Source organism: Haliaeetus leucocephalus, unplaced genomic scaffold (assembly GCF_000737465.1).
Source record: "Haliaeetus leucocephalus isolate CR32 unplaced genomic scaffold, Haliaeetus_leucocephalus-4.0 Scaffold668, whole genome shotgun sequence".
Classification (NCBI taxonomy): domain Eukaryota; kingdom Metazoa; phylum Chordata; class Aves; order Accipitriformes; family Accipitridae; genus Haliaeetus; species Haliaeetus leucocephalus.
In genome coordinates, this window is record NW_010973104.1 from 458208 (window position 1) to 482811 (window position 24604).

Genomic DNA, 24604 nt, shown 5'->3' on the forward strand with positions numbered 1-24604 from the left:
TGCGGTCACGCAGCCGTGCGAGCTCTGCTCCAGCCCTGCACCGGTCTGGGATGACAATGCCAGCCACAGCTTCGGGTCCCCTTAGACTTCTCTGCCCCAGATGGCGATTGTGTCTCCTGGGTGGTCTGGGCAGGGTCTCTCTGGGCTCTGTATCTGTCAAACCACCGCTTCAGATCTTTGGGTGTCATCTGCTCTGCAAAACTACTGGCAACTGCTGCAGTCAGCCGTGCTGGCACTGCCAGCCCAGGGAGAGGGTCAGGGGACGCAAGGGAGGAAAAGGGATGACTGGAGAAACCTCTGCTCGTGTATATGGGTTACCTTTCCAAACAAGGGATGATGCTTTCAGCTTTGGCAACAGAGTGAGACCCATGAAATACCTACAAAACTGCATTAATGAACCCAGGCGTGCTCCTACAGCGTGAGCTCTGGACACTTTCAAAACCCCTGATGCCCCCACCAGTGGTAGGATCTGCACTGGCACAGCGAGGCATGAGCAGCTCAGGGAGCCCCTGGTCCTCACCCTCTGACACGGACTTCACTGTGCACCGCTTCTAGCAGCTCACCAATGTGATGTTTTCAGATGCAGTGACTAAATTCAGCAACCCAACTGTCAATGACCCCGTAGCTGCTGAACACTAGCTGTAACCTCTGGAGTCACGACAGGGTATTTTCTTATTTCCTTTCTACTGCGAAGCAGCCTGCTTAGAATTAGGGAAAATTAAAAGGTCATTAAAATTTACTTTTACTTACCACCTCCAAAGTGGCCAATTTTATTAAATGCACTTGATCCAACCCATAACTTTAATCCTTCAAAACCTGAACTATTAATGATTGTCCAGACCCCAGAGTAACTGGTTTGTTGCAGGGTTCTAAAAAACGCATACGGAACATTTGTTCTAAGTATTATTTTTTGAGTTGACAGCTCAAGTGGGAATTTTAACACCGAGACCGAAGTTTATTGTTGATAAACAGCCAAACACATGAAGTGACACATTCAGTCCACATCACAGATCAGAGGAATTAAAAACTCTCTTCTGCCTGGAGAAATGAGGACACACAGCTCGGCACCTGCCTGCAGAGCTTCCTGGCAGCTGCGTGGGACCTTCGTGTCTGCACGGAGTGGATGGGACAAAATGTCCTTGGCTGAAAATGTCAAAAGGGCCTCAGCCCCGAATGGCAGCTTGGCACCAGAGAAGGTGGAGCACAATGCCTGTGCTCTCACCATGTCCAACACCACGCTTAGAGGTCCAGGCCTTGCAGGAAAGAAAAAGGAATCTGGGTTTGAAGTATGACATACGGCTATGCATCACTCAGTATTTTTACTATTTTGACTCTTTAAATGGATTTAGTTCAGGTTTGCCGACCTTAGAGAAAAATATGCGTTTCTCAACAAATGTACCCAAAAGCCAAGTGCAATGGGCCTGCGCTGCTGCAGGCGCACTGCCCCACCACAGCACTTCTTGGAGACCTACTTGTCTTCTCCTTCTTCCTCGGCAGCTTCTGCTTTGCAGAGGAGGAGGAGAAATGCTCCCAGGCATTAATTCAGAAGTGAGATGGGACACTTCCTTGGAAGTGGGGATCCTTTCCTTTGCTAGGTCCAGAGGCAAAACCGGCAAGGGTTCCCAAAGCTGCCTGCTCTCCATCCTGGTGGGAAGGGAGTTGCCACCCCGCCTCCCAGCCATCAGATTCTTTTAGCTAAAGTACCACTGACAGCCCCTTCATCTAAACTTCCATCTCCCAACCCAGCAACATAATGGAGAAGCCAATTAAATGATTATTAATTCATGCTGCTTTCCGTAAGCCAGAGGTTCTCATCTCCCTGCATTCCGTAAACCAGCTTGCCACTTGCCCTAGAAATTTACAGTGGGGTTTCTGCTATCTCCATTGATTTAAAAAACAACACCCTCCCCGCCCCCAGCCTACTGAAAAAACTCCCTTCCTACTAAGTTCAGCAGCCAGCCTGGGAAAAAGTTTTCAGTGGGACCAGGGAACTGTGTTTTCACTGTCCGATGGAAAATGAAATTCCATATTTGGTGGTGCCTCCCTCCTCAAACCTCCCCTGACGTTTTCTTGGAGCAATTACTCAGCATCACGAGCCCTTGGACCAGACTGACCTGCCTGCCGTGCCTGCACAGTCCTGCAGCTGGAAATGCCCACGATGGCAGCCATCACCCCTGCATCGGTCTCGCAGAGGAGCATCCTTAAAGTGGCTGCGGTTTTCCTCCCCAGACCCCGAGTCTGGAGCAGACTGTTTGATCTGTTTTCATGCTCACGCAGCCTTCACCGCGGGCGATGGGCAAGGCCAGGTCCTGTGGTCCAGACCTACCTGTGCAGTTCCATTAACAGCAGCTCAGGAGCCCAGAATAACGGCACAAAAAGTTTCAGTCTCAGCCTCTCTGGTGGACAGTTGCTACCCCACAGAAACACGCAACACAATTTGTATTAATACGGCAAGAGTAAGTCTGAGAAAGTAACTCCACCGAGAGACTGCAGTGACACAAAAGCGGCCAGAGCCCTGCTCAGGTCACCCCAACAGGGCACCTGGGTGTACAGCACTGCTACAGTGCTGCCCGTTTGCTACCTCCTGTCTTAATAATATATGGTTGAATGTTTCTTTCTGAAACACTGTCTGTTTACATTCCTTGTTCCCTGAAGGTACCATTCATTCTAATAAGATGTTGTAGCCATACTAACAGGCCTGTATATTGCCTGTTACTCTACAGTATTTTTTCAACTCTGTATTTGATAAATAACGTGACCGTATGATAGACAGAACTAACTACACAGAGATTTGCAAGCACACTTTTGTACCCAGACCTTTATTGCTGCCTTTCAGAAATGTGGCCCTGAAAATGGTCAAATAATTTATTTTTCTAATGCTGTGTCATACCTTCCAGCCTGCAGTGAGTACGAACAACTGAATTACTATTAAATATTCATATTACAGTACCCAGAAGCCCCAACCGCCACCAGACTTTTCGGCCATGCTCTATACAAACACAGAGCACCCAGAAAACGTCGTGGTGAGATGCCAGGCAGCACAAGGGGCACTTGGAGGCAGGTCTTCCCCGCAGCCCTGCAGATCAGCTCATCTCCTGTCGACTCCTGAAGGAGGGCCTGGGACCTGCCGGGAGCTGCGCTGCTCCCGGCACAATGCTCTCACACGGCGCCGCGCTGTGAACCAAAAACGAAGGCACCGGGGGAGAGAAAATGACCCACACAGACCAGGCGAGAGATCAACGGCACGAAGTTACGGCTCAATCCCAAAGGTTACGGGATTCTCGACTCTGACCCAGGGAGCAGGAGAGCTGGTGAGCAACGCGGCCGCGGGCGGCCCTGCCACGCCGGCATGCTGGGACCAGGGTCCAGGTGCTCACAGATACAAACGTGGCAGCGACCGCAGCAGAAGCTCACCTTGGCGCTCGAGTAGCAAAATGCTCCAGCTGATGTACCTGAAAGAAAAGGCCTGGACCAAAGCCGGAAGGCTTCCCTGCCCCAGGAGCGACAGCTCCCTCTTTGCTGCTCAGAGACTTGTGCAGGGCAGAAGGAAAGATGGGGTATGTAGAATGTCATCCCATCTTGTGCCCAGCGTGACCCCACCTTTGCAAAGTGGTACCCTAAAGCACTGCACCTTTTCTTCCAGCAAGAAGATTTTATCTTTAGAACCACAGGAAATCTTGGTTTTTTTAAATTACAAAGTGGCTGAAAGGAAACAAGCAACAACCTTTTATATATACCTATTTCATATGGTTCCTGAGCCAGCTATCAATCTGTGTGAATATTACTGTCCAATTCAACTGAATAAGTATTTCAACTAACCTACCACGAGAATCCGTATCAACTAATTTGTTGAATCAATATGTTGAGCTTGGGAGATGGTCTATACAACAGTAATTCTGCTAACTCCTTAAAACCAGCAAGAAGGGATCACCACCACTGCCGGGCAGCACACAGCTACCTGGTGAGCAGAAACTACTGGTGAGGAAAGCGTGAACATGGAGAGTGGAGATTGCAGAGACATCGGCAGACACCTGCTTGCTGAAGAACATGCATGAAAAGTATCTGAAAACAAACAGCAAAGCAGCCATCGGACAGGCTCCGCTGCAGCACAGCAATTCATCCAGCAGTGCCACCGAGACGGCCCCTCCACACTCCCGGACACCCTAGAAAGCAGGGACTGCCGCACAGGCGGGTTTTAGTATATGTCTTATCACTGCTGGGGAGGGAGCAACCGGGTTTTACTGTGGTGAACACAACACACACGTGCTTTCAAGATTAGCAGCTGGAAAAGGCAGCTGAGAGCTGGCAGGGAGCCGTGCAGGCAAGGAGGGCCAGCTCCGGTTTGGGGGCATGCAGGACCACCTCTCCCAGCCAGAAGTCAACGACTGTTCCGCTTGGGCCAGACTGGTAATTTTGCAGCTTTTTATTTTTTAAGTAGCCACACTTCATTAGGCATAGAGTTCAAGAAAGCCATAAAAATGATCAGGCTGACCACGAGGAAGAATCGAAGGCACCGAGCACGTGGCTGAGCTCAACGGCCCCACCGGCGCGGAGGGGGCCAGGACCGGGCGAGCCTGGCAGAGCCAGGCCGGTGCGCTGCGCACAGGGCAACCGGGGATGCTCCGGGGCCGCAGCTCGGCACAGCGCCCGCGGCCGGCCGGCTCCGGCCGGGGATGATCCCGCGGCGTGTCCCGGGGAAGGGCCAATGGGCCTTTGGGGTGTCCCCCAGAGCCGCCGCCGGGCCATCGCCTCCCCTTCGCCCCCACAGAGCCCAGACACGGCGCTCCTGCGGACGCTGCCGGGAGCTAGGCCCGCTCCCAGCCCAGCCTCCGCAGCAAGCCGTGGCACAGGGGCACCTGGCCTGGCTGTTTTCCTGGGCTCGAGCTGGCGCCCAGGGTCCTTTTGTGCTTTGTAAGTCCTCAGGAAAAAAGCAGAATGACAGTCAGCCTTCCCGTCCCCTCTCCTAGGTTTCCTTCACACGGAAGCCAGGCTCAAGAGCTGCGCCATCGCGCCCTTCGTCCCCTTCCTCCCAGCCCGCTCTTGCCCTCGTCTTTACTCTGGTCTACGGAATATCCCAGCCATTAAGTGCTCAACAAACACCATATATTAAAAAAACAGAAAAAAGCGGCAGCAGGGGGAGGGGCAGTAATAGATTTCCGTCAGGATGTGCCTGACCTGTTTTTTTCAATTTCAGTAATTAGAAAGGCAGTGGGCCTGTAGGAATTATTCATAAACTGCAGGAGCTGTGCAGTATACATTTATGTTAAACATGTCAAATCCGATTGAAATCATGCCTGCCAGCACCATACTCCATAAACACACTTTTCTGCAACAATTTCCCAGCTCTCGGCAGCCCATTAATACCTCCTTTAATAGCAATCTACCACGGATTCGAATCAGGGACGCTCCATTGCACTAATTGCTCTGTTAGGTGAGCATCATGGATTTAAAAAAAAAAAAATCATTAAAAAAAATAAAAGCCCTTCAGGCTAGTCCTCTAGAAATATTTCATTTCAATCTATATTTTAAGTAGAGTTTGTTTCTTGTTTTTGTGGAAAAAAATCTGATATTCTGCATCTATACAACTGACAGTGCATTAAGAAAGTCTCTTTCATAGCTGGGTCACTGCAGATGAAGCGCTTCTCTCTAGTAAGAAAACACATATAAGCCCCACCCCAAATCTCAAAAGTCTCATACTGATCTACCCTGGCCTGACACAGGCTTTAGCTGGAAACCAATGTGTTGAATATTAATCATTTACATCCTGCCTTAAAAATGGAGTCGGGAAGAGCCACGATTTCTTTCCTCCTTGCTGGTTTACTGGTGATAAATCTCACGTTAGTCATGATGAGATGATTTCTAAAGCTCAGCCATCAGGCAAAGAGCATCTCCCTTCTCCAGCACGGAGGTGGACGACTCCGGAGCAGAAAGAGGGAAGCAGGCAGGGCAGAGGCAGCTCCGGTGCGAGGGGGCTGCACTGAATGGAGCTTGGGAGCTGCTTAATCCCACTGCCAGAGAGAGAGGAAAAAGAGAAAGCAACCAGGTCCCGTCTAGAAACAGGGAACATCAGCCCTTTTCTCTCCACACAGTATTTTAGGAGTCACATAAGAATGTCAGCGCCTGTGAAGCACTGCTGCTTGTTAGGAGTTGAGGCGAACAGCGGCAGCGTGAGCACTGCTGAAAGCAGACAGCACTGTTGCTTTCCAGAAATCTTTTAGGAGCCACAAAGATGTATGTGAAAATCACGGTAAAACAAATCCTTATTTGGGATGGAGTTTTCCACGTGTATATTTTAATGGAAAGTACTACATAAAAAAATGTTTCTGCTTAAGATTATTCTGCTTTAAAATAAATAAAAAACCAAACTGATAAATTTATTTTGCAGCTGAGACATTTTGACAAATTTACAACAAAAGCAGAGAAGTTTTTCATTTCAGTGCTAACACCAACACTGGTGCAGCCTGCCACATGCGGATGTATGTACCGTAGAGCAGTCAAACAACCCTGACTCATCACTTGCGTGTTTGTGCAGACGGAGCTTGGGAGACACACTTGACATTTCGTTAGAGATCTCACAAATCTTTAAGAAAGTGGAAGAAATAATCACCCAGTGCACAGTTAAGAAACTGAGGCACAGAAGGTGAGTAAATTGCTAAGGAACGTAATGATCAAATTGCAGCATGATGAACAGAAAACAGGTCTATCAACCTCCACCTTCAACGCACTATTTATTGGCTTTGAGCCTGCACTTCTTTCTCGCCTATCTCCCACTTTCACAGAATTGCATGGCTCAGAGGCACCTCCAAAGGTCAGCCGGTCCATCCAAAGCGGGATAAACTGTGCCTACTTCATTCCCGACAGCAGCTCGTCTAATCTTCTTGAAAGACCTCTGAGGAATCTTCCCAGAAAATCTACTTCAGTGCTTCACAAGCTGTACAGGGAGAATTTTTTTAAAGTTTATTATCTAACCTCAATTCTTCTCCCTTCAATTTAAGCCCATTGCTTCTTGTTGTCTATATCCTGAGCATAGAGAACAAATTATTTCCTTCCTTTTAGAAGTAATTTATGCACGAGAAGACTTATCTTGTCCTCCCCTTTGGTCTTGTCTTTTTGGGACAAATAAGCCTGTTTGTATGTTCCATTTTCTCCTCACAGCTGATGCTATGCAGACCATGCTCTGTTCTGGGTTGTTCTTGCTGTTTGGGCTTTCTGAAATTGCTCCTCAACTTTCTTGATACTCCAAGCTTAGAAATGGACAGCTTTCCAGTGCTGAAGAAATGCACCCATTCCATAATATTTTTACCTACACCATAATGGCTGTGCTTCATTTTCAGACTGTCCTGAAAAGCAGCATCAAAAGTCTTCCTAAGGAGAAGAAACGAGATACTAACTGCAAACAGGACCTTCTTCACACAGAATGAAACTGGGTCGTGTTGACATGATTTGCTCTTGACAAATCCGTGTCGACTGTTACTCATCTCATTATCTTCCCGTCAGTACTTACAAACAGTTGTTTGGTCAATTCCCAGGAAAATCTGGGGCAAACGGAGCTGGCAGGTGTGCGGTTCCCCAGCTACTCCTTTAGTCAAAGATAAGCACCGTGCCTGTCCCCTTGCAGTACCTCCCTGATTTTCTGTAAATTCACAAGAGATAGCAGCTGACAGGACTGAGGATGCTTCAGTCACTTTCTTAAAACACCCAGGTATGAAGTAGCAGGTAACTGATGTGACAACATTTAGCTCAACTAAGTACTTTGCAGCCTGTTCCTTCACAGCTGGAGGACGAGGTCTCCCCACAGCGCCGCTGACATGGTCTGCTCTGGTCTCTGATGTGGTCTGTCTGTTTAGTGAAGACGAATGCAAAGAAGGCTTTATGTATGCTCTCCAGCTTTCTTGACATCGTGGTTGGTAACATTCCCACTCTGCTGAGCTGCAGGCCAGCTCTTTTCTTGCAGTCTCCTCTTACAGCAAGTGAGTGCTTCCTTAATACTGCCTGTTTCCCTCCCTGGTTACATCTTAATTTGTACTGTGGCGTTTTGATATTCCTGTGCATGCAGACACTGCTCTTCTGTGGTTGTCATGAATAACCTGACCTAGTTTCCGTTTCCTTTCCATGTCTGAGGTCCAGAAGGACATGGCAACGCAGCCACGTTCCTCAAGGGAGCTCAAAAGCAGAAACAATAGAAGACCAAGGTGTGATACCTGCTTCGCATATCCACTGTACATAAACAGCGGATAACATTTTTTTTGTTTTAAAGTTAAGGGTAATGTTGTTACATGCTTGAAAGCAGTACCTGAAATCAACAACAGCATGTGCATACACTTGCTGAGGCTGTACTCTTCAGCCTTGCAACAGCTTTGGACACGGCTTGTCCAGAGCTCTGTGGGCTTATGTACATAGCCTGCATATTCCTTTGTGTGTTTTCCTTTGAAGACTTGATGAAGCTGTCCATTTCTTATCTGCCGTTTGACTGACAAACACCAAAAATGGGTTAAGAATTTCACTGGCAGGATGAAGAAAAAAACCCCACCCAAATTTAGAGTTTCTGGATAGTAAAGGGTTTAAAAAGTAGGTTCTTACATGTTTTAACATATAAAAATAATCTTTTCACATAGATCAGCTTTTCTAAGTGCTTCAGGTTTGGGCAAAGGGCCCTACTTACCTTTTAAAAGATTTAATAAATAGACAATACATACATCTTTCTGTGACACTTACAAAGTGTGCTTTTTGCTTAGGATCACACAATCCCACACAACAAGAGACTAAGAATCACCTACAGCCAACCAAAATCTGCATCTCTGGGTTGAAGAATGGGTCTGTGATTGGGAGCAACATACAGAGCAACCTCAGTGAGTGCAGCCTAGACTGAGAACACGAGCTTCAACAAGCATTAAAGCACAGCTTGTTTTCTTCACCAGTTTGGACACATCTTCCAATTGACTGAAATTGAGAATGGTTGAGATTAAAACAGTACTGAGGTGAAAGACCACATTTCATCCTTTTGAAGACTATGTAAGCCAAAGTATCTCTTTGGCTGTGGCTCACTAAGAGGCAACCACAACCACAGCAGGAGAAGGCTGCCTGGAAGAATGGTCTGCGCAGACTGAGAGGAATCGTACCAAGCAACCGTAAGTCTGCAAACTGACTGGGCTACCGTGCAGAAACAGAAACAGGGAGTCAGAACTGCTCCATCCTGGGTCAAAGAAAATGAGTATCGTCTCCAGCACCTCCGTTTCCACAGCTACACTGAAGTGGTCAGCAAGTGCCAGCTGAGGAGGGGAACGGCCCTCTCCAGAGGAGGACAATCTTGCAGCTCCCTTCTGCTCAAAGGCAAGGAATATTTAAAAGTTTCCTCCCACTCCCCTCTACAAGACAGCAACCATCTTCTGGGAAAGACGGAGTAACATAATACCTTCATAATTAATCCATCTAAGGATTTTTCAATGGGAAACCTTTCAGATTCCACTGCAATAACGTAAGCGTTGTTGTGCACCTGCAGTTTCCGTTTCAGGATGCCATGGCTCTAGCAGAAAGTGAGCAGTTAACGGAGCACAAGCACAGGCTCTGCCTCTCTGCTCTGCCCTTCTGCGTCAAAATCTGCTACCAGGGCCGGGACCAGGACCATGATGAAAAAGCAGGCTAACAGTCTCTCAAGTCTTAACAACATAGGGTGGGGTTTCACGATACGCTTAATCCATCCTAAGTGCTGGCTGCTGCCAGAAGGGGCAGTCCCTTTCTCCCTCCTCCCCTCCCAGCTGCTGATTCCCACTGCTCGGGTCTGGCCCAGCACCACTGAGCCCAGGGGAGCTCTGACCCGCTGCCCCAGCGCGAGCCTGGGGCTGGGAGGGGGGGACGCGTGACCGACCATGGCTCAAACTACGCGAATGCATTGCAAAGCTACACCTGAAGACATCACAGAGGACGACACTTATGTCATGCTTACAGTACTGCATGGCGCAGTCATTTAAGGAAAAGAGTTTTGCAGACCGCTGTTCTTTCCACTTTCCTTTCCTGGATTTAAAGAAAAAGAGGGATCAAAACCCACCTGTCCATTTACTCTGGTCCTTGTCCCCTCCGCTCTCTTGCTCCTTGGCAGGCTCTTCAGCATCACCGGCTGTTTCATTGGGCCCTTCCACATCTTCAATGGATTCTTCTGAAACAAGAGAAGCAGAAAGTGTAACATAAAAATGGAAGTCAAAACAGAAGAGCAAGTAACTGCCACTGAGCAAAAGCAACAGCCAACGCTGAAGCACAAGTGTCGAGAGGCAGATATCAATGTCATCCAGCATTCTCCCAGCACTACCTGCTACCTGGTCAAGTGAGAAACTACAGAGGAAAAAAGTGAGAGGTGAAGACGAAATGAAGAATCTCGCCCACTTCTACCACTTATAGCTACTGACATCCCCTGTCCCCTGCGGTTTAATGTACAGTTAAACATTTGCCTGGTATGAGAAGTTTTTACCCAACCATGCCATGGATTAGAGAAGCGTCAGGGACTGCCTGGAGCCTCCAGCACCTTCAGCCTCAGCCCTCCTCCTCATCCCCATCTCAAGCTCTTCAGACCAAATGGCACTGCATAGTACTGACCCTGGTCACTGAGACCCCCAGGTACACTGCAGAAACAGCCCCACTCACTTCTGCTCAAACAAAGCAAGGAGCAGCCCTGTCTTCTGCAGACATGGCCCTGACACAAGGCACAGGAGGAAGCTGCTGGGGGTCTTATTTTCATCCCGGTCACAGGAAGAGTTTGAGCACACAGGCAGTATCATACAGGCGCAAAAGCATGAAGGAGAAAAAACACTCAGTGAAGTGCTGAAAGCTCAGAACAAAACACAAAGTGCCACTGCCCCACCCGCTAACCAAAGCACCGGTGTGCCAAGGCCGGTGGCACGGAGCGTGTCGACACGGCGTGGTGCAGCTCCATGCAGAGGCACCCTTGTCAGGTGGGATACTGTGAGCGAGATAGCTGCAGCTGCCAGACCTCTTACACCAGGGTATAACAGCTACACTATCATCTAGTACCTTGGGTATTTATGTATAGTGCGTGCAGCTCGACAGCTACCATGTAATTGATGGGGGCTACATCAACACTGGGAAGAAAGGGTACTTTTAAGCCATTATATCCTCTTTTAGGCAGGATATTTCATAATTTTAACTTGCATTACCTGGTCATGGTAAATCCCAGGCTATCCTGAGGTTTTATCTGAACTACCTAACCAGTTAAAGCACCGTCCCCCATCCTCCCCCTAACAAAGACAGGGCTAGAAATCAGGATTAAAAATATATATTAAGAGATTGCAGATACTCAGCAGTGCCCTTTAGAATGTGACAACCTAAATCAGGGAGGAACTTGTAAAAGCATCCAGAGATCAGCACTGATACTAAGTGGAAGCACTGTGATTTATGCTCTACCCCTCTTTCCCTGTTTTAAAAGCTGGAAACTCTCGAGAGCTGCAGGGATCCCACTGGTCTTCGCCTGGGAAAGCAGGACCCCAAAGTGAGAGGTCTGATGGGTGGCATCGCTAGGCAAAGGCACCTAACATGTAGGAAGATACAAATTACTGATGCAGGGGTGAGATGAGCAGTCTGCCTTGTGAGGCAAGTGCTCAAGTTTGCTGGAAAGAAAGGCTATGAAATCAGCAGCTGGATTTACATTTCAGAAATTAAAATTCCAATTTTTTTTCCACTCTGGGGAAAAAACCAACAAACTGCCCACCCCCAACCCAACCCAACCCAACCCAACCACTTTGCTGCCTTCAAAATGCTGCCACGCAGGGTGAGATAGCTCCTCTTCACCTGAGGCAGCTGGCATAGAAAGCAGATTTTAGCCTGTTTTATTAAAACCTTCATTAAGGGGTTTCTATTATTTTATTCAAATCTTCATTTTAACCTCTCTTCGGACACCCAGCTTGCTCTGCCGGGCCCTCTGGACAGCCTGTGCCGGCAGCGGTGGGCAGGGAGCCGGCCACCCACCGTCCGCAGCCCATGGCTCATGGCCCACTACCCATCGCCCACAGCCCACCGCCCACCGCCCCAGCCCCGGGCTCCGCGGTCCGGGCCGGGCTCGGGCGCCGCTCGGGGCTGGGGGTCGCCCCTCCCCGGCCCCGCTCAGGGTCCCGGGCCGGAGCCCCCCCCCCCGGGCCGGAGCCTTCCTCCCCGGCCCGGCCGAACAACAAAGGGTGCCCGGCGCGGCGGCACTCCCGGCTGCGACCCGGAGGTGTCAGCATCGGCATGGGAGGAAGAGGAAGGGCGAGCTGGCTGCCGGGCTCAGACGCTGTCTGGGCTCTAACCTGAGCATGTGGAAATAATACACGTCTTCAAGTGCACTGTCTGGTTCGAGGGGAATAAAATAGGACATTCATAAGCAGTTACACCATCTGTCTTTATACCATCATCATCATCAACAAGGGAAAAAATAGCTCTTTAAAATGGATGAAAGCCCAGGCTGACAGTAACCGGAAAAATGTGAGCTATGAATACCAATAACGGTAGAAAATGATTAAAAAACAAGGCTACAGACGGCAAGTCCTCCTGCCCCGCTGGGCCTGCAGCCCCCTCGTGCTTGCCGGCGCAGCCCGTCCCACCGCCAGCCCCGGCCGAGCCCTCGGCAGCCCCGAGCACCCCCCGAGCCCCCACCCTGGAAAACGGCTTCCCTCTGAGGACACGATCTGTCTCCTTGGCTCAGACACCTCTGTGCTGGGCAGGCGGGCTGCAAAAAGCATATGCATGCTTCAAACCCTTCTCCTCCCCCCTCCGGTCTGAGCTGATTTTTTCTGAAGAGTGTTTTTCTTAAAGCAGGATGGGAAGGGAGCAGAGTCCAAGACCCATCTGCCCAGGGAGGCTCCCAATCAGCTGGGAAAGGCCCTGGTGCCGTCCTTACTTGGCTCCTCGCTCCTGGGGCCTTTGCCGAGGACAATCCTCCTGCTCCTCTCCCCGGCACACCCTGGGAGCTCCCCGGACCCCCGGACCCTGGGGATGCGGCCGTCTGGCGCGGAGACTCGGGGAAGGGGAAGCGTTAACTCCCGGCTGCCTCGCGATCCTCTTCCAGCAGACTTTTTTGGAAGGCTGGATGCAACTCTGCTCACTAAGCTCAGCCTAACTTGTCTTGCACCCGCCAGTGTTTAAGCTGACCCCAGGGATGGTGGGGAGAGCATCCTCAGCCACACCACTCCTCAGCTGGCTACGTGCGCCGCAGAGGGCTTTGAACTGCTGAGAACCAGCCTCCAACAGACTGCACGCAGGGCTCAAGCATGTGATCTGACCCAGCTTCTAACAATGAGATCCTCCATCACTGAAAATAAAATGCAGCAGAGCTCCCGTTCCCGAAAGATTTGCACCCATGCTCTCTGATGACAGCTCTGCAGCTGCTGAGTTGCAGTGGCAGCTCTGAGGCACGATGACAGGTCTGGGTAGCAAACGCATGTGCCAATGGTACCCAACCATCTACTCTCCTGCATTTCTTTGGGGCGTCCTTCTGAGAGGACAAGGCCAGCATCATATCTGGTAGGGAAAGGTCTGCTTTTCTCCTCAATCCACTGCACACACACGGAGCTTTTGAGCTTCCATTTTAATTGTCTGCAAATCCTGGTGTCACGTTGTTCCCATGCTGCGTTTGAGCAGAGCTGACCACCATCTTTTACTTAACATCCAAAGAGCCCCATAGGACAGAGCTGCAGCTGAGTGTGAAGACTACCTCGTGACCAGCTCCCAAAGGCTGAACGAGGCCGTGGTCAGCAAGAGGTAGGGAATTTATTTCCAAACCACCATGACACTTTTGTTTTTGACCATACCTCCTTGAAGCTGTATACACCGTTAGGACTCATTCACCTAACGGCTTGTCTGTATTTTCCTTAAGACGACTGATAAAAACTCCACCAGTCGTTTTGTAGTTAGAAAGGTACTCAGCTTAAAACCGTACATCCCAAGAAGTGTACCAATTGAGGCTGATATCTAGAGGCTGAGAAGTCCCTGCAGTATTGCAGCAGTATGGTGGGACTCTCTGCCAGTCAAGTACTCTGACCAGGACTTGGAGAGCGTGGCGGGCGCTGAACCCAGAGGCATGGAGGTCTGCCACAGAGGACGTTTTGTAAGAGGCGATGGGGTTGACTCCCAACCTGGGAACCTCAGTAAGGGGCTCTGGAAGGCCAATAGAGATGCTACTGCAGCCCGTGGCCAGAGGATGTAGGTGCCAGACTGGTGTCTTCGGTTTCCAGAAGCTCCAACTACACAGGGTTTATGACTCACGAAGGACAAGCGGACTCCATCCTTTGCAGGGAGCTCGCCAGGGCACATGCAAGAGCTGCTGCTGTGGCATTTGCAGGGGAGGGATTGCGTCCCATTGAAATACAAACAGCACAACTTGTGCACGAGTCCCCATGCCAGAGTGCCATCCATAAGGCCATGATGCTTTATTAATAAATTTTCTTAAAAGATTTTTCCAGCCACCGGGGCTCAGGTCAATACCAGGAGTGAGCAAGTGTAACTGTGGGGCATCTGGAGTCCAAGGAGCCTGCTCTTCCATTGTACCAGATCTGCTCCATGCAAAATCCTAGCTAGAGTCTTTTCTTCCTTCATGAATAAATCATTTTAGACTGTGGTATTTCCTTTTAATTTAAAATTAAACCATTCACTATGGGGGGGGGAAGAGAGGGAGAAGAGTCTGGAAAATCATGACTATCTGATATCTGCAGATGTCAGGGAATCTCTGACTCAGTTACACACTGAAAATGTGCCCGAATCCCTGCACGCCATCGCACAGGACCACGTTGACGCATTCCTGCCCCTTTCAAAACCCAGAAAGTTTGAGGGTTGGAGAAGTCAGCAAATCCCGACTGGATCCAGGCCAGCTTCAACAGCCCAAGACCTCTCACCTCTCCTTCTCTCAGCTGGATTTTCCTTAACAAACACAGATCTCTTATCCGAAGGGATGAGGGGCATTTCAGGGGTGGCGAAAATGTAGGGATGGGAGAGAAAGAGCGTGCGTTTGCCTCTCCACCCTCCGGCAGGCTCAAGAGCTGAGAAACATTAGCTGTCATGAACCACAATCAAATCAGGTTTGAAATATTTAGCAGTGGCTTGGAAAATGCGGTGGTGCAGCTCTGACAGGCGAGATGTGCAGACACCCATTTTCCATTATAATGGAAATATCAAGCCTGTTCTGAATATGTATAACCTAGAAAAATGTATTGATTTTTCATTCGGCATTAAAAAAATGAAATACCCTGCAGCTGTCAAAAGCCTTTTGTTAAAAGCTCATCTTTCCTGGAATGAGGTTTACCAGAAACAAGTTTTAATTGTACACAGGGTCTCTCCTTCGAAACAAAAAGAATCCCTGATGCTCCCTTTTTCAGGATAAGTCGTCAAAAAAGCCCACAGAAAGACAGGATTGAGACCTGGCTGACTTCTGCAAGCTGACACTGTCAGGAGAGGTGACAGCGATGGCCTGTGTGCAGTCAGCTGCACGGCTGCACATGCACGGACACGCGTGCCGGCACCGCTGTGCTGCCGTGCCGGCTCCCCGCGAGCTGCCAGCTGGTGAGGGGCAGGTTCCCCCGCTGACGCGGGGGGTCACACCACCGGGCTGTGGCCCAGCGTTTCAGAAGTTCGACTGCTTTAAATGAGTTTAAATGTGAGGTCCCAGGGCCCTGGGAGGAGACTTGCCACGGTCTGGGTCCTTATGGAATCAGGAGGGGCTTCAGGTGGTCCACAGGGGGGGCGATGCCCTCCTGGACCCCGGGAAGCCCACGAGGAGCTCAACTGCCCCCGAGGTGTGCCAGGGCCACTGGGCACGGTCTGGTGCTGCTTGTCCTAACAGTGGCTTTTGTTTGACTGTCCACAAAACTGCACCCACGTGGGATTACAATGCTGACTCCGAAAGGGTTGCTCACCCCGACAGGTCAGAGGCACGGGGAGGGTGGTCGCACCTCGTGCCATGCCCACAGGCCAGGCGCGCTCAGCTGTGGGAACAGAGCAAACGCAGAGCCCGGGAAGGAGGTCTAACGTCAACCGGTGCCCATGGCGCAGAAGGACGTGCACTTCCCCGGAGCCCATCCGACCTGCTGCTGCAGCCCCGCAGGGCTCAAAGCAGACACCCGTACTGGGCATCCCACAGAAGCTGTAGCGGGAGGCAGGGTACTGCCCCCACCACAGGCAAACCTCTGCGGCGGCACCAGCAATGCACATCTATCGCCGGTCCCACCGGGTGGCTCAAAAGGCTGCGGAGTCTCCGAACTGTTGACGGTGGTCGTGGGTGCTGTTGGGGTCCGGTCCCACAGCCAGCGGCACGGTTCTTCTTTGGGGCATGCAAAGCCTCCCGAGCCAGAGGAGCAAACACTGGTTTGGCTTTTGCTTTTTTCTCCCCCACTCGCATTTCTAAACACTCACCCTGCCAGGGGATGTGTTTAGTGCACACGGCTGCAGGTCAGCAGCTATGTGTGCTGCCAAAGCTGTCGGTGGCCCACAATGGAATGGGGCGATGGCAAACCCCACCGCAGCCTGCCTTCAACTTGCTGAAATCTGAGTGAGAGCACAGCCTTGGAACAGTTTTGTGGAAGAGAAGCTGGGAAGGGTCAGGGCACAGAGCAACACCCTGGAAACAATTTGGCTGTTTGTTTGTTTGTGACCAGCCCAACAGAAAAAAAAAAAAAAAAATTTTCCACCTCTCCCTGACTTGCAGACTGTTTGCATTTGAAGATGAGACAATCCAGCCACATGGAAATGTAGATAAATACATTTTCAGAGGTTTTTTTGCTGTCTTGTATTTCTCACTCAGCTTAAGCTCATCTGGGGCACGTCTCCTAAGGTAACCTTGGCTACCAGGCCGTCACTGCCCTTGCAGCTCAGATTCAGGATGCATATATATGCACAAATACACTCTGTGCTAGCGCCTAACTGGATTATTCTACATCAACTTGTTTATTCCTATCGTTTTCCTGAAAGGAAAAGCAGGACTCCAAGCAGTGAAAAGAAAGCACCAAGCACAGGTTATGAGAGGAATGCCACAGAGCTCCAGCCCTGATGCGAAAGCCATTGGGTGAGTCCTATCATCTAACAAAAGGCTGCAGAAAACCAGTAATAATCCTACAAGTATCTTGGATTAATGACACCTATTTCCAAGATGGCCCTGTTTCAGAGCATGGTCAGAGCGTATCTGTGCTGTTTTCATTGACAAAAAAGAAAACGCTGACGACGAATGTGCTCCCAGCTGATAAAGCCATCCTCAGTTGCCTATCTTCTCAAGGCAGGGAAAGTTTATCTGGCTTTTGTGCAGTTAACTACAGAGGCAAGCGTTCAGATAAATAAAACAAGAAATTCAACAGCAAAAGAACTGTTTGTGAACTTGTAGCTTCTATTCCTTTGTTTTCTGCTCCAAACTAAAAATTCAGAATTTTTGGCCAGTTGCCCTCAACAGATCTGAAAACCCTACAACAGCATCCAGGTCTCCGGTTATCTCCCAAACAAACTTCTTGCTGTTGAGATGACCCTGTGCCAGACGTTAGCATCTTTTCATCTTAAATATGAATGCTTTTACTAATACAGTTATTATTTTTGCATTCAGTCACTTTATCTTATTTACTAGCTCCAGCCAGAGGCCCCACTTCTGGGCCCCACATGGCTGAGAAGTGCCCACGGTCAGGGAGCAGGCAGGGAGGACTGATAAAATCATGCAACCTTTGGCTTTCTGCTTTTGGTAACAAAAAGCAGCAGCACTACGAAAGAGAATAATGCTATCAAAAGCAGAAAATGAGAAGAAAAAACAACTTCTGTCTTAAAAAAATAGAAGCCAGTGGTGGTGAAACCTGCCACCATCTTTTCTAAAGAAAGAGAAGAGTAGGACACCACGCAGAAAGTCGAAGCCCATCTGCAGCAGCGTGTGGTCACTGCCGTCAGCTTTACGGGTGCAAGAGTCCCATCTGCTTCAGCAGGTCCAGATCTCAGACATGCGGGGAATGAGCTTGGGAAAGGCCCTGACTGTTCTGGAAACCTTCACCTCCTTGGAAAGTCAGGCAGAGCCTTGCCCTGCAGAAAACAGCTCTGCATGAACAAGCCAGCTATGAGCTGGTCCCATCTCACAGTCACCAATGGAGGGCTGGGTTTATCCGGCACAGGAAGACGGAGCCGGGGATTTGGGCAGTGTGTTACATGCGCTCAGGGCTCCTGGCAGTGTCGGTTCCTCATGCACCTTCCGAGGGGCTCGGCAGCACCATGGCCGTCACTAGAGATACCTCCGGAGGATGCTGGTATCTCCATGCAAAGAGACAGAAGTCCAAGAACCCCTTCCCCGAGATGGCGCTGCCTTCTCCCTGTCCCTGGGAACAAGGCTGTCCATTTTTTTTGTAAACTGGGCTAAAGTTTAAGTCAATGGAACCCAACAGGGATTTGCCCCCTTGAGTTTCAGCAGAACTAGAAAGGTTGCTGTTATTTTCACACATGAAATGTAAAAAAAAAGGCAAATTCCTTGAGCATGTTTGTAGTGGAGCGTGATGTGATTGTGTTGTCATTTATGGGAAATAATCGCAAGCCCATCTCTCCCTTTCCCCCCATTTTCCAGTCCAAATAACCATGAAAAATTACACTTCAATGTCAGGAGGACAACAAAGGAGGGGCTTTCTCCTGCGGCTTGATGGCTTTTCAGCCCCCCTTTCTTTGGACAAAAACTACCTTCAATTCTATTTCATTTTAAACGTGATCTAACAAATGCATCTTGACAAGTTCCTTTCTTTTTTTCTTTTAAACAGTATTTTGCACAGTTTAACCTAGCTCCAAACCAGAATCAGCTGGAAAGGAGACTCATGCAAAAACACAAACACAGATCAAACACCAAAACAAAAGAAAACCCATCTCCAGCTTCAGGTCTGCAGGGAGAGGACAGTGCGGTCTCCAACACGGAGACCTGTGGGAGGAGGATTAGGAGACAAAGGGTTGGGAGAGGAAGAGGGACGAGGAGATGGGGTGGCAGAGGTGACAAAGCAGGAGTGCAGCAAAGGCGGTCAGGGGACGGGGAGTGCGGTGCCCAGCCCAAGTCCTGTGAATGAAGGGACCAGCAGCAGCCCTGGCCCAGTGCAGATGATTCCCCACCCCACGGGTGTCCTTTCCGGGACCAGATGCCCCTGGTGGTGCCACAAAGCCTCAGGACAGCTTCTCCCACGGCCACCTCCCCAGCCAGCCCGTAGTCGGTACGTCAACACTGCGCTATTCTCATCAGTTCCTCGCCTCTCTGAAGAGGTCTGCTCCTCGCCGGTAGCTCTGCCCCACCGCGCACTTCTCATCCTCTCTGGTCTCACCCCTGCTCTCTGCCCGCTCACCTCCCTCCTCGCACCTCCTCCCCGGCAGCCGCCCCCCCCGCCTGCGAAAAACACGCAGCAAAACTGCCAAAGCAGAAAACGGCGGGTTTTGATAGAATCATTTAGGTTGGAAAAGACCCTTAAGAACATCGAGTCCAACTGTTAACCTAACACCGCCAAGTCCACCACTAAACCGTGTCCCTAAGCACCACGTCTTTTAAATACCTCCAGGGACGGAGACTCAACCACTGCCCTGGCCAGCCTGTTCCAGTGCTTGACAACCCTTTCAGTGAAGAAATTTTTCCTAATACTGAATCTAAACCTGCCCTGGCGCAACCTGAGGCCATCTCCTTTTGTCCTATCGCTTGTTACTCGCGAGAAGAGACCAACACCCACCTCGCGACAACCTCCTTTCAGGTAGTTGTAGAGAACGACAGGAGGACGCCCATGGTGCTGACCTGTTTCAGGCTCCCTGCAAACTCAGCGGTGTGGTATCGCCTGGGCCAGGCTCAGTCACGCTGGAAAGCGGCTTTGGTGACCTGCTGCAACTGCGCGGACACAAGCACGTGTTTTCAGAGAGGCCAGGACACTTCAGGAAATTCACGTTCCACCTTTCAGAAATCGCGCCGGTGCCGCGCATCCACGTGTCCTCAGCTGGCGACATGAGCGGAGCAAGGTGGTCAAAGAAAGAGGTGCTTTGTGCTGAGTATGAATAAGCTCACTCCAGAGAAACATTTTAGATTCACAAACAAAACCAGTGCTAAAGCCAAGCTGAAGTTAAAGCTAAGCCAAAATTAAAGCTAACTTCAGCAACTTGGGGACAAGGTACATCTTGAGAATATTATAACAAAAATGAGCTATAATTAATTCATGCTTAGCCTTAAGGTTTAGATATGCACAGGGGTGCCCCCAACAACCTTAACTCTGCCCTGTAACATCATCATAAACCATATTTAAATAAAACACTAAAATATCTTTTTCCTGGTTAGTTTTTTTTTAATACAACTCCTACTCTGTTCTCACTCTCCATGGTATCTCTCCAAGGAAAAGTTAATTAATGTGTGGCTGACCCTCCTTCTCCCCCTCCCCAAGCTTTTCCCAACCTCGGCATGTTTGGAGTTCTTTTAAGCTTAGCTAAAAACTTAGGACAGCCATAATTATAGTTCCCCGGTTTAGGGACAATTAAATTATTCTTGCAACACAGTGCACCATAAGGTACAAACACAGACAAAGGGCAGCTAAGGGAGAGCGGTGGGGCTGACACGGCAGCAGAGGAACACAACCACACACAGCTTGGTGGCTGTGTCACGGGGGTCTGCAGCAGATCATCCTTCTTTTTCCCTGGTGAGGAAAATTTTTTTGTTACAAATGGGAAAAAATGATCAGCGTTTCTAAGCAAATGTCTCCAAGGATGGTTTGCATGTGGGGTGAGTCCAAATGCATCTGAAGTGTGCGGTCTGGTTGGTTCATTCTCGACTAGATTGCAGTAATGTTGGCTGCGGTGTCGTGTCACTGGGCTCTTCCTGGAGCTTATTTTTAGGAACTAACAATATATATATTAACATGGGAAATCATAAATGGCCATAAATAATATGTATAATAAAAAATAAAAGAGGACCACCCCAGGGCATGCTGCTGCCCGCGAGGCAGAGCAGGTTGTGGAAGCACGGGAGGCAGTCGCCAGGGCCGCTCGCACCACCGGAGTCAGGGAACAAACGGGGTTAATTCCTGCTGAAGCAGATGAGAAGTGCAACTGTGCTGCAGAGGCGAGGCAGGCAGCTGGTGGTGGCAACCAAAGACATTGCTGCAGAGAGCCTTGCAGACTTTTAAGGGGACTTCAAAGTGAAAAGTTGAGGAGCGACTCCTGGGACCCCTGAGAAGGACAGAGCAGATATAACCGGCAGGTCTAGACAGAGAGAACACTGACTCCAGCCGACTGAGGGGTTCTCGACGCTTTGGTCACCAGAAGTGCGCTACCTCCACAGGTTAACCAGCCACAAAAACCAGCCTGATAGGAAGTTGCAATACCAAAGCTTCTTGGTGGGAACGGCCGTGGTCTCACTCCTCTGCTGAAGGACAGAGGCCATGGCAGCGAGGCAGCCCCTCAAACGCAGAGCTTTGTTTTCAGCCCTGCCAGTCGACAGCCCGCAAGCCATCCTCTCCATGCCTTTAACCCCCCCCCCCGCTGGCCCCCTACGCCAGCCCCCATTCAGCCACAGGCAGAGCTCTCTGATACCAAACACAATTTGGGTTGGCGCAGAAGAGGGAGATGACACGCGTGAGCTCTTGTACGCACAGCAGACACCTGCTGACGAGAACAGGCAGCGGAGACCCAGAAATCTCACAGCTCTGCAGCCCTGGAGCCGTCCCTGAGGACGCACTTGTGGAGCCCCTCATCACCCACCAAGGCCGAGACGGCCGCATCCCAGGGCTGAGCTGCCCCTTCCCCCGGTTTGGGTTAGTGGCACTGGCAGAATGTCAGTAATTGCTTTTCCGCTTGTACTAACAAGCTTTCAGCAGCAGAAGATTTCAGCTTCCTGGAGCCAACAGGCCCTTTTTCTCCACCTCTCTTGGCTTCGACTAATTGAAAGCGACTGCAATCTCAGCCCTGGCTCTCTGGTATTCAGCTGCACCAGGGAGGTCAGAGAATGTCAAGTGAAGCCTTTCCATTCGCCTCCCCACCACCGGCACTGCATTAACGGAGGCAGCCTGCTCCGCAGCCCAGAGGAACGGGCAAAATTACGGGGGCTGCTAACAGCCAAGGAAATCCGAACACAGCTTTTCTGCAGCAGGGAGGGAGGGCTACCTGTCACATCCCCGAGCCGCAGCCGAACTGCAGAGCCCTGCTGACCCCCTTTTTTTTTCTTTTAATTTAAAACAGGAGATGGGTTTCTTTTCAAAGAAACTATATATTCATCCTTATTTTTTTTTTGCGGCAAGACAAAACACTTTCCCCTATGATGCCCAAGTCCCCTGCCACATGTCGGGGAGGGATCTTTCACTCACCATCAAATCTAAGATAAAGATGGAGGGTGCCGAGCGGCTGCTGTAACTCCTGAGTGAAATGCAGCGGACCAAGGAAAATGGAGGAGCACGGAGAGGCTCCCAAGGAGACGCTGAAGGTACTCATGGCTCACAAGCTGCCCGGCCTGCGGCCAAGCAGTTAGGCAGCACCGGGTTGGTAACTGCTGGTGGGCTGGGAGGACAGAGCCTTTTGGTCACCCTGGGACAGTCCTCGGTGCCTGCAGTCCCCATGCTCGGCCTCCTCAAACGCTAACGAGGGTATGCTGGGTGCTCCAGGGATTCGAAATGCTCCTGAAACCTGGACCAAGGCGCACGCACAGGTGGCGGCTCCAGCAGAGGCCTGTGATAAGAATTTATTTCTCTCAATTACGAGCGCTTGTCCCCAGTCTCAGTTCATCAGCGCGGCGCAGCCGAGTCAATGAAAGCTCAGTAATGCGCTAATCAGATGCACAGCGACTTCCCGGAGCCGCCGGCTGCGTGCAAGCGGCCGGTGATGCTCTGAAAACAAGCGGCAACTTTGGGAAGCGGGTTCCCAGCCCTGCCCACCCTTCCACTCCCCGAACCACGGGGGACTCCAGGTTTATGGCCAATTCAGACACGGTTTCCCTGCGGGATCTGAGGCGTCGCCTCCACACGACCGGCACATGCGCTCAGAAGCAGGCAGATGAAGCAGCGCCCATCCACGCTACTGCCCGCGCCCGACTCTCTTTAACAGAAGGCTTCCGAGAGTGCTTCATACATTTTCAGATGAAGTTTTTGGGTTTTTTTATTGGAGTTTGATCTGAAATATTCGTTCCCTTCAATGCAAGACCATTCTGAACTAACCTGTGAATGTCCCAAGCAGACAGACAAGGAATCTAAATATTGCCCTCAAAAAGCAAAGACAGGACAAAAACACCAGAAAAAAATCACTGATGAGATCTTGTCTGGTGTCCTCGGAAAAATAACAGTCCTGCTTTCAGAAACCTGTATATAAAATAAGCGCTACAGTCTGCACATCCCAGGGGAGGAGGGATGGAGGGACGACGTCAAACATGGCTGTGAACTCCCCCAGGCCCGCGCACCCAGGAGGCACGGCAGCTTCACCCTTACTGTGGGATGCCTCTGGGCGTCGTTTGGTTGGTTTAAAACAAACAAACAAAAGCACTTCCCCTAGCTCCCTTCCAAAGCGAACCATAGGAAAAGGCTGTTAATTTGATGCTGTGACTCCAGTCCGGCACAAGCTGCCCCCACCCCAGCATCGCCGGCACGGCTGCAACCGCCACTGCCGGCACGAAGCCGTTCCCGAACTTCCCAAGCATTAACCTCTCCCAGAGAGCGGCGTGGGGGGATGCTCGCCCACTGCAGCCTGCTCAAGAGCTCTATTGATCCAACACACACTTGGTGCCTTCAAAGTTGTTTATGATCAATATGCAAATTGCCCATGGCATTGATCTGGTATTAATTTTCAATTAGGGAATCCACAAGGGGTCTCCCAGGGTCAATATCTAACAATGCAAGGTAACTCCACAGCGGAATAGTGGGACTGATGCTGCCCAGGGCCTCTGGGGCTGCTCCCGCACCCCCTGCCCAGACCCCTCCGGCCGCCCCGGACACCGCTGCCTCCCAGAGAGGGGCCAGCGCTCCCGCAGCCTCCCGAGGCCCCTCTCCCACCCGCAGCTTCGCAGGGGCACGTCCCCCTCGGCCCTCTGCAGCAGGCGTTTTGCCTCCCTGCACGCAGGTCAGCACCTCGCAACCTCTGAGCTACCAAAGGCAGCACCACAGGTGTGGGGCTGCCCTCAGAAAAACCCCAGGCCGGAGTTTTGCCTGATAACAACTCATGCCCCTTCCCCAAATCGTGTGCTGCCCTCCCCAGGGCGCTGCTGTCCCCCGGCCGAGGAAGAGGATGGCCTGAGCAGCTGGCAGCAGTTGCTGGAACCCTGCTCACGCCACTGCGCCTCTGCGGGGGATCCTGCTGCAAACCAGGTCACTCCAGAAGCGCCAGTGACACCAGCAGCAATGCCAACAAACAGCTGGCAGCTAGCACCTTAAGGCGACCCCGTTGCAAGTGGTTTTAGACAACAGCCTTCAGCGTAGACACTGTTTTTTTGCACTAAAGCAGTTATTCATACGGATGGTGTGGAGAAAGTGCGATGCAGCAGCGTGCACAACAGCTCCTGCACGCTGGACGGAAGAGTTTGGGGTCCAGGTGGAGCGTGCACCAGCTTTCCAGTGACACAGAGCGGGTAACCAAACACTGCGTTCTGCCATCTGAACACAAGCTGCGTAAACCTGCCCACCTCTGGAAAACACGTTAG

The 24604-nt window shown here is 50.7% G+C and overlaps 1 protein-coding gene across 1 annotated transcript in view; it reads right to left on the bottom strand.

Moving 5' to 3' along the window:
* The window catches only part of ZFHX3 (zinc finger homeobox 3), a 279307-nt gene that overhangs the window by 190676 nt on the left and 64027 nt on the right, over nucleotides 1-24604 (bottom strand). The window contains exon 4 of the mRNA XM_010579685.1: nucleotides 10046-10153. Coding sequence (XP_010577987.1) covers nucleotides 10046-10153 — 108 coding nt within the window. The remainder of the gene's footprint in view (nucleotides 1-10045; nucleotides 10154-24604) is intronic.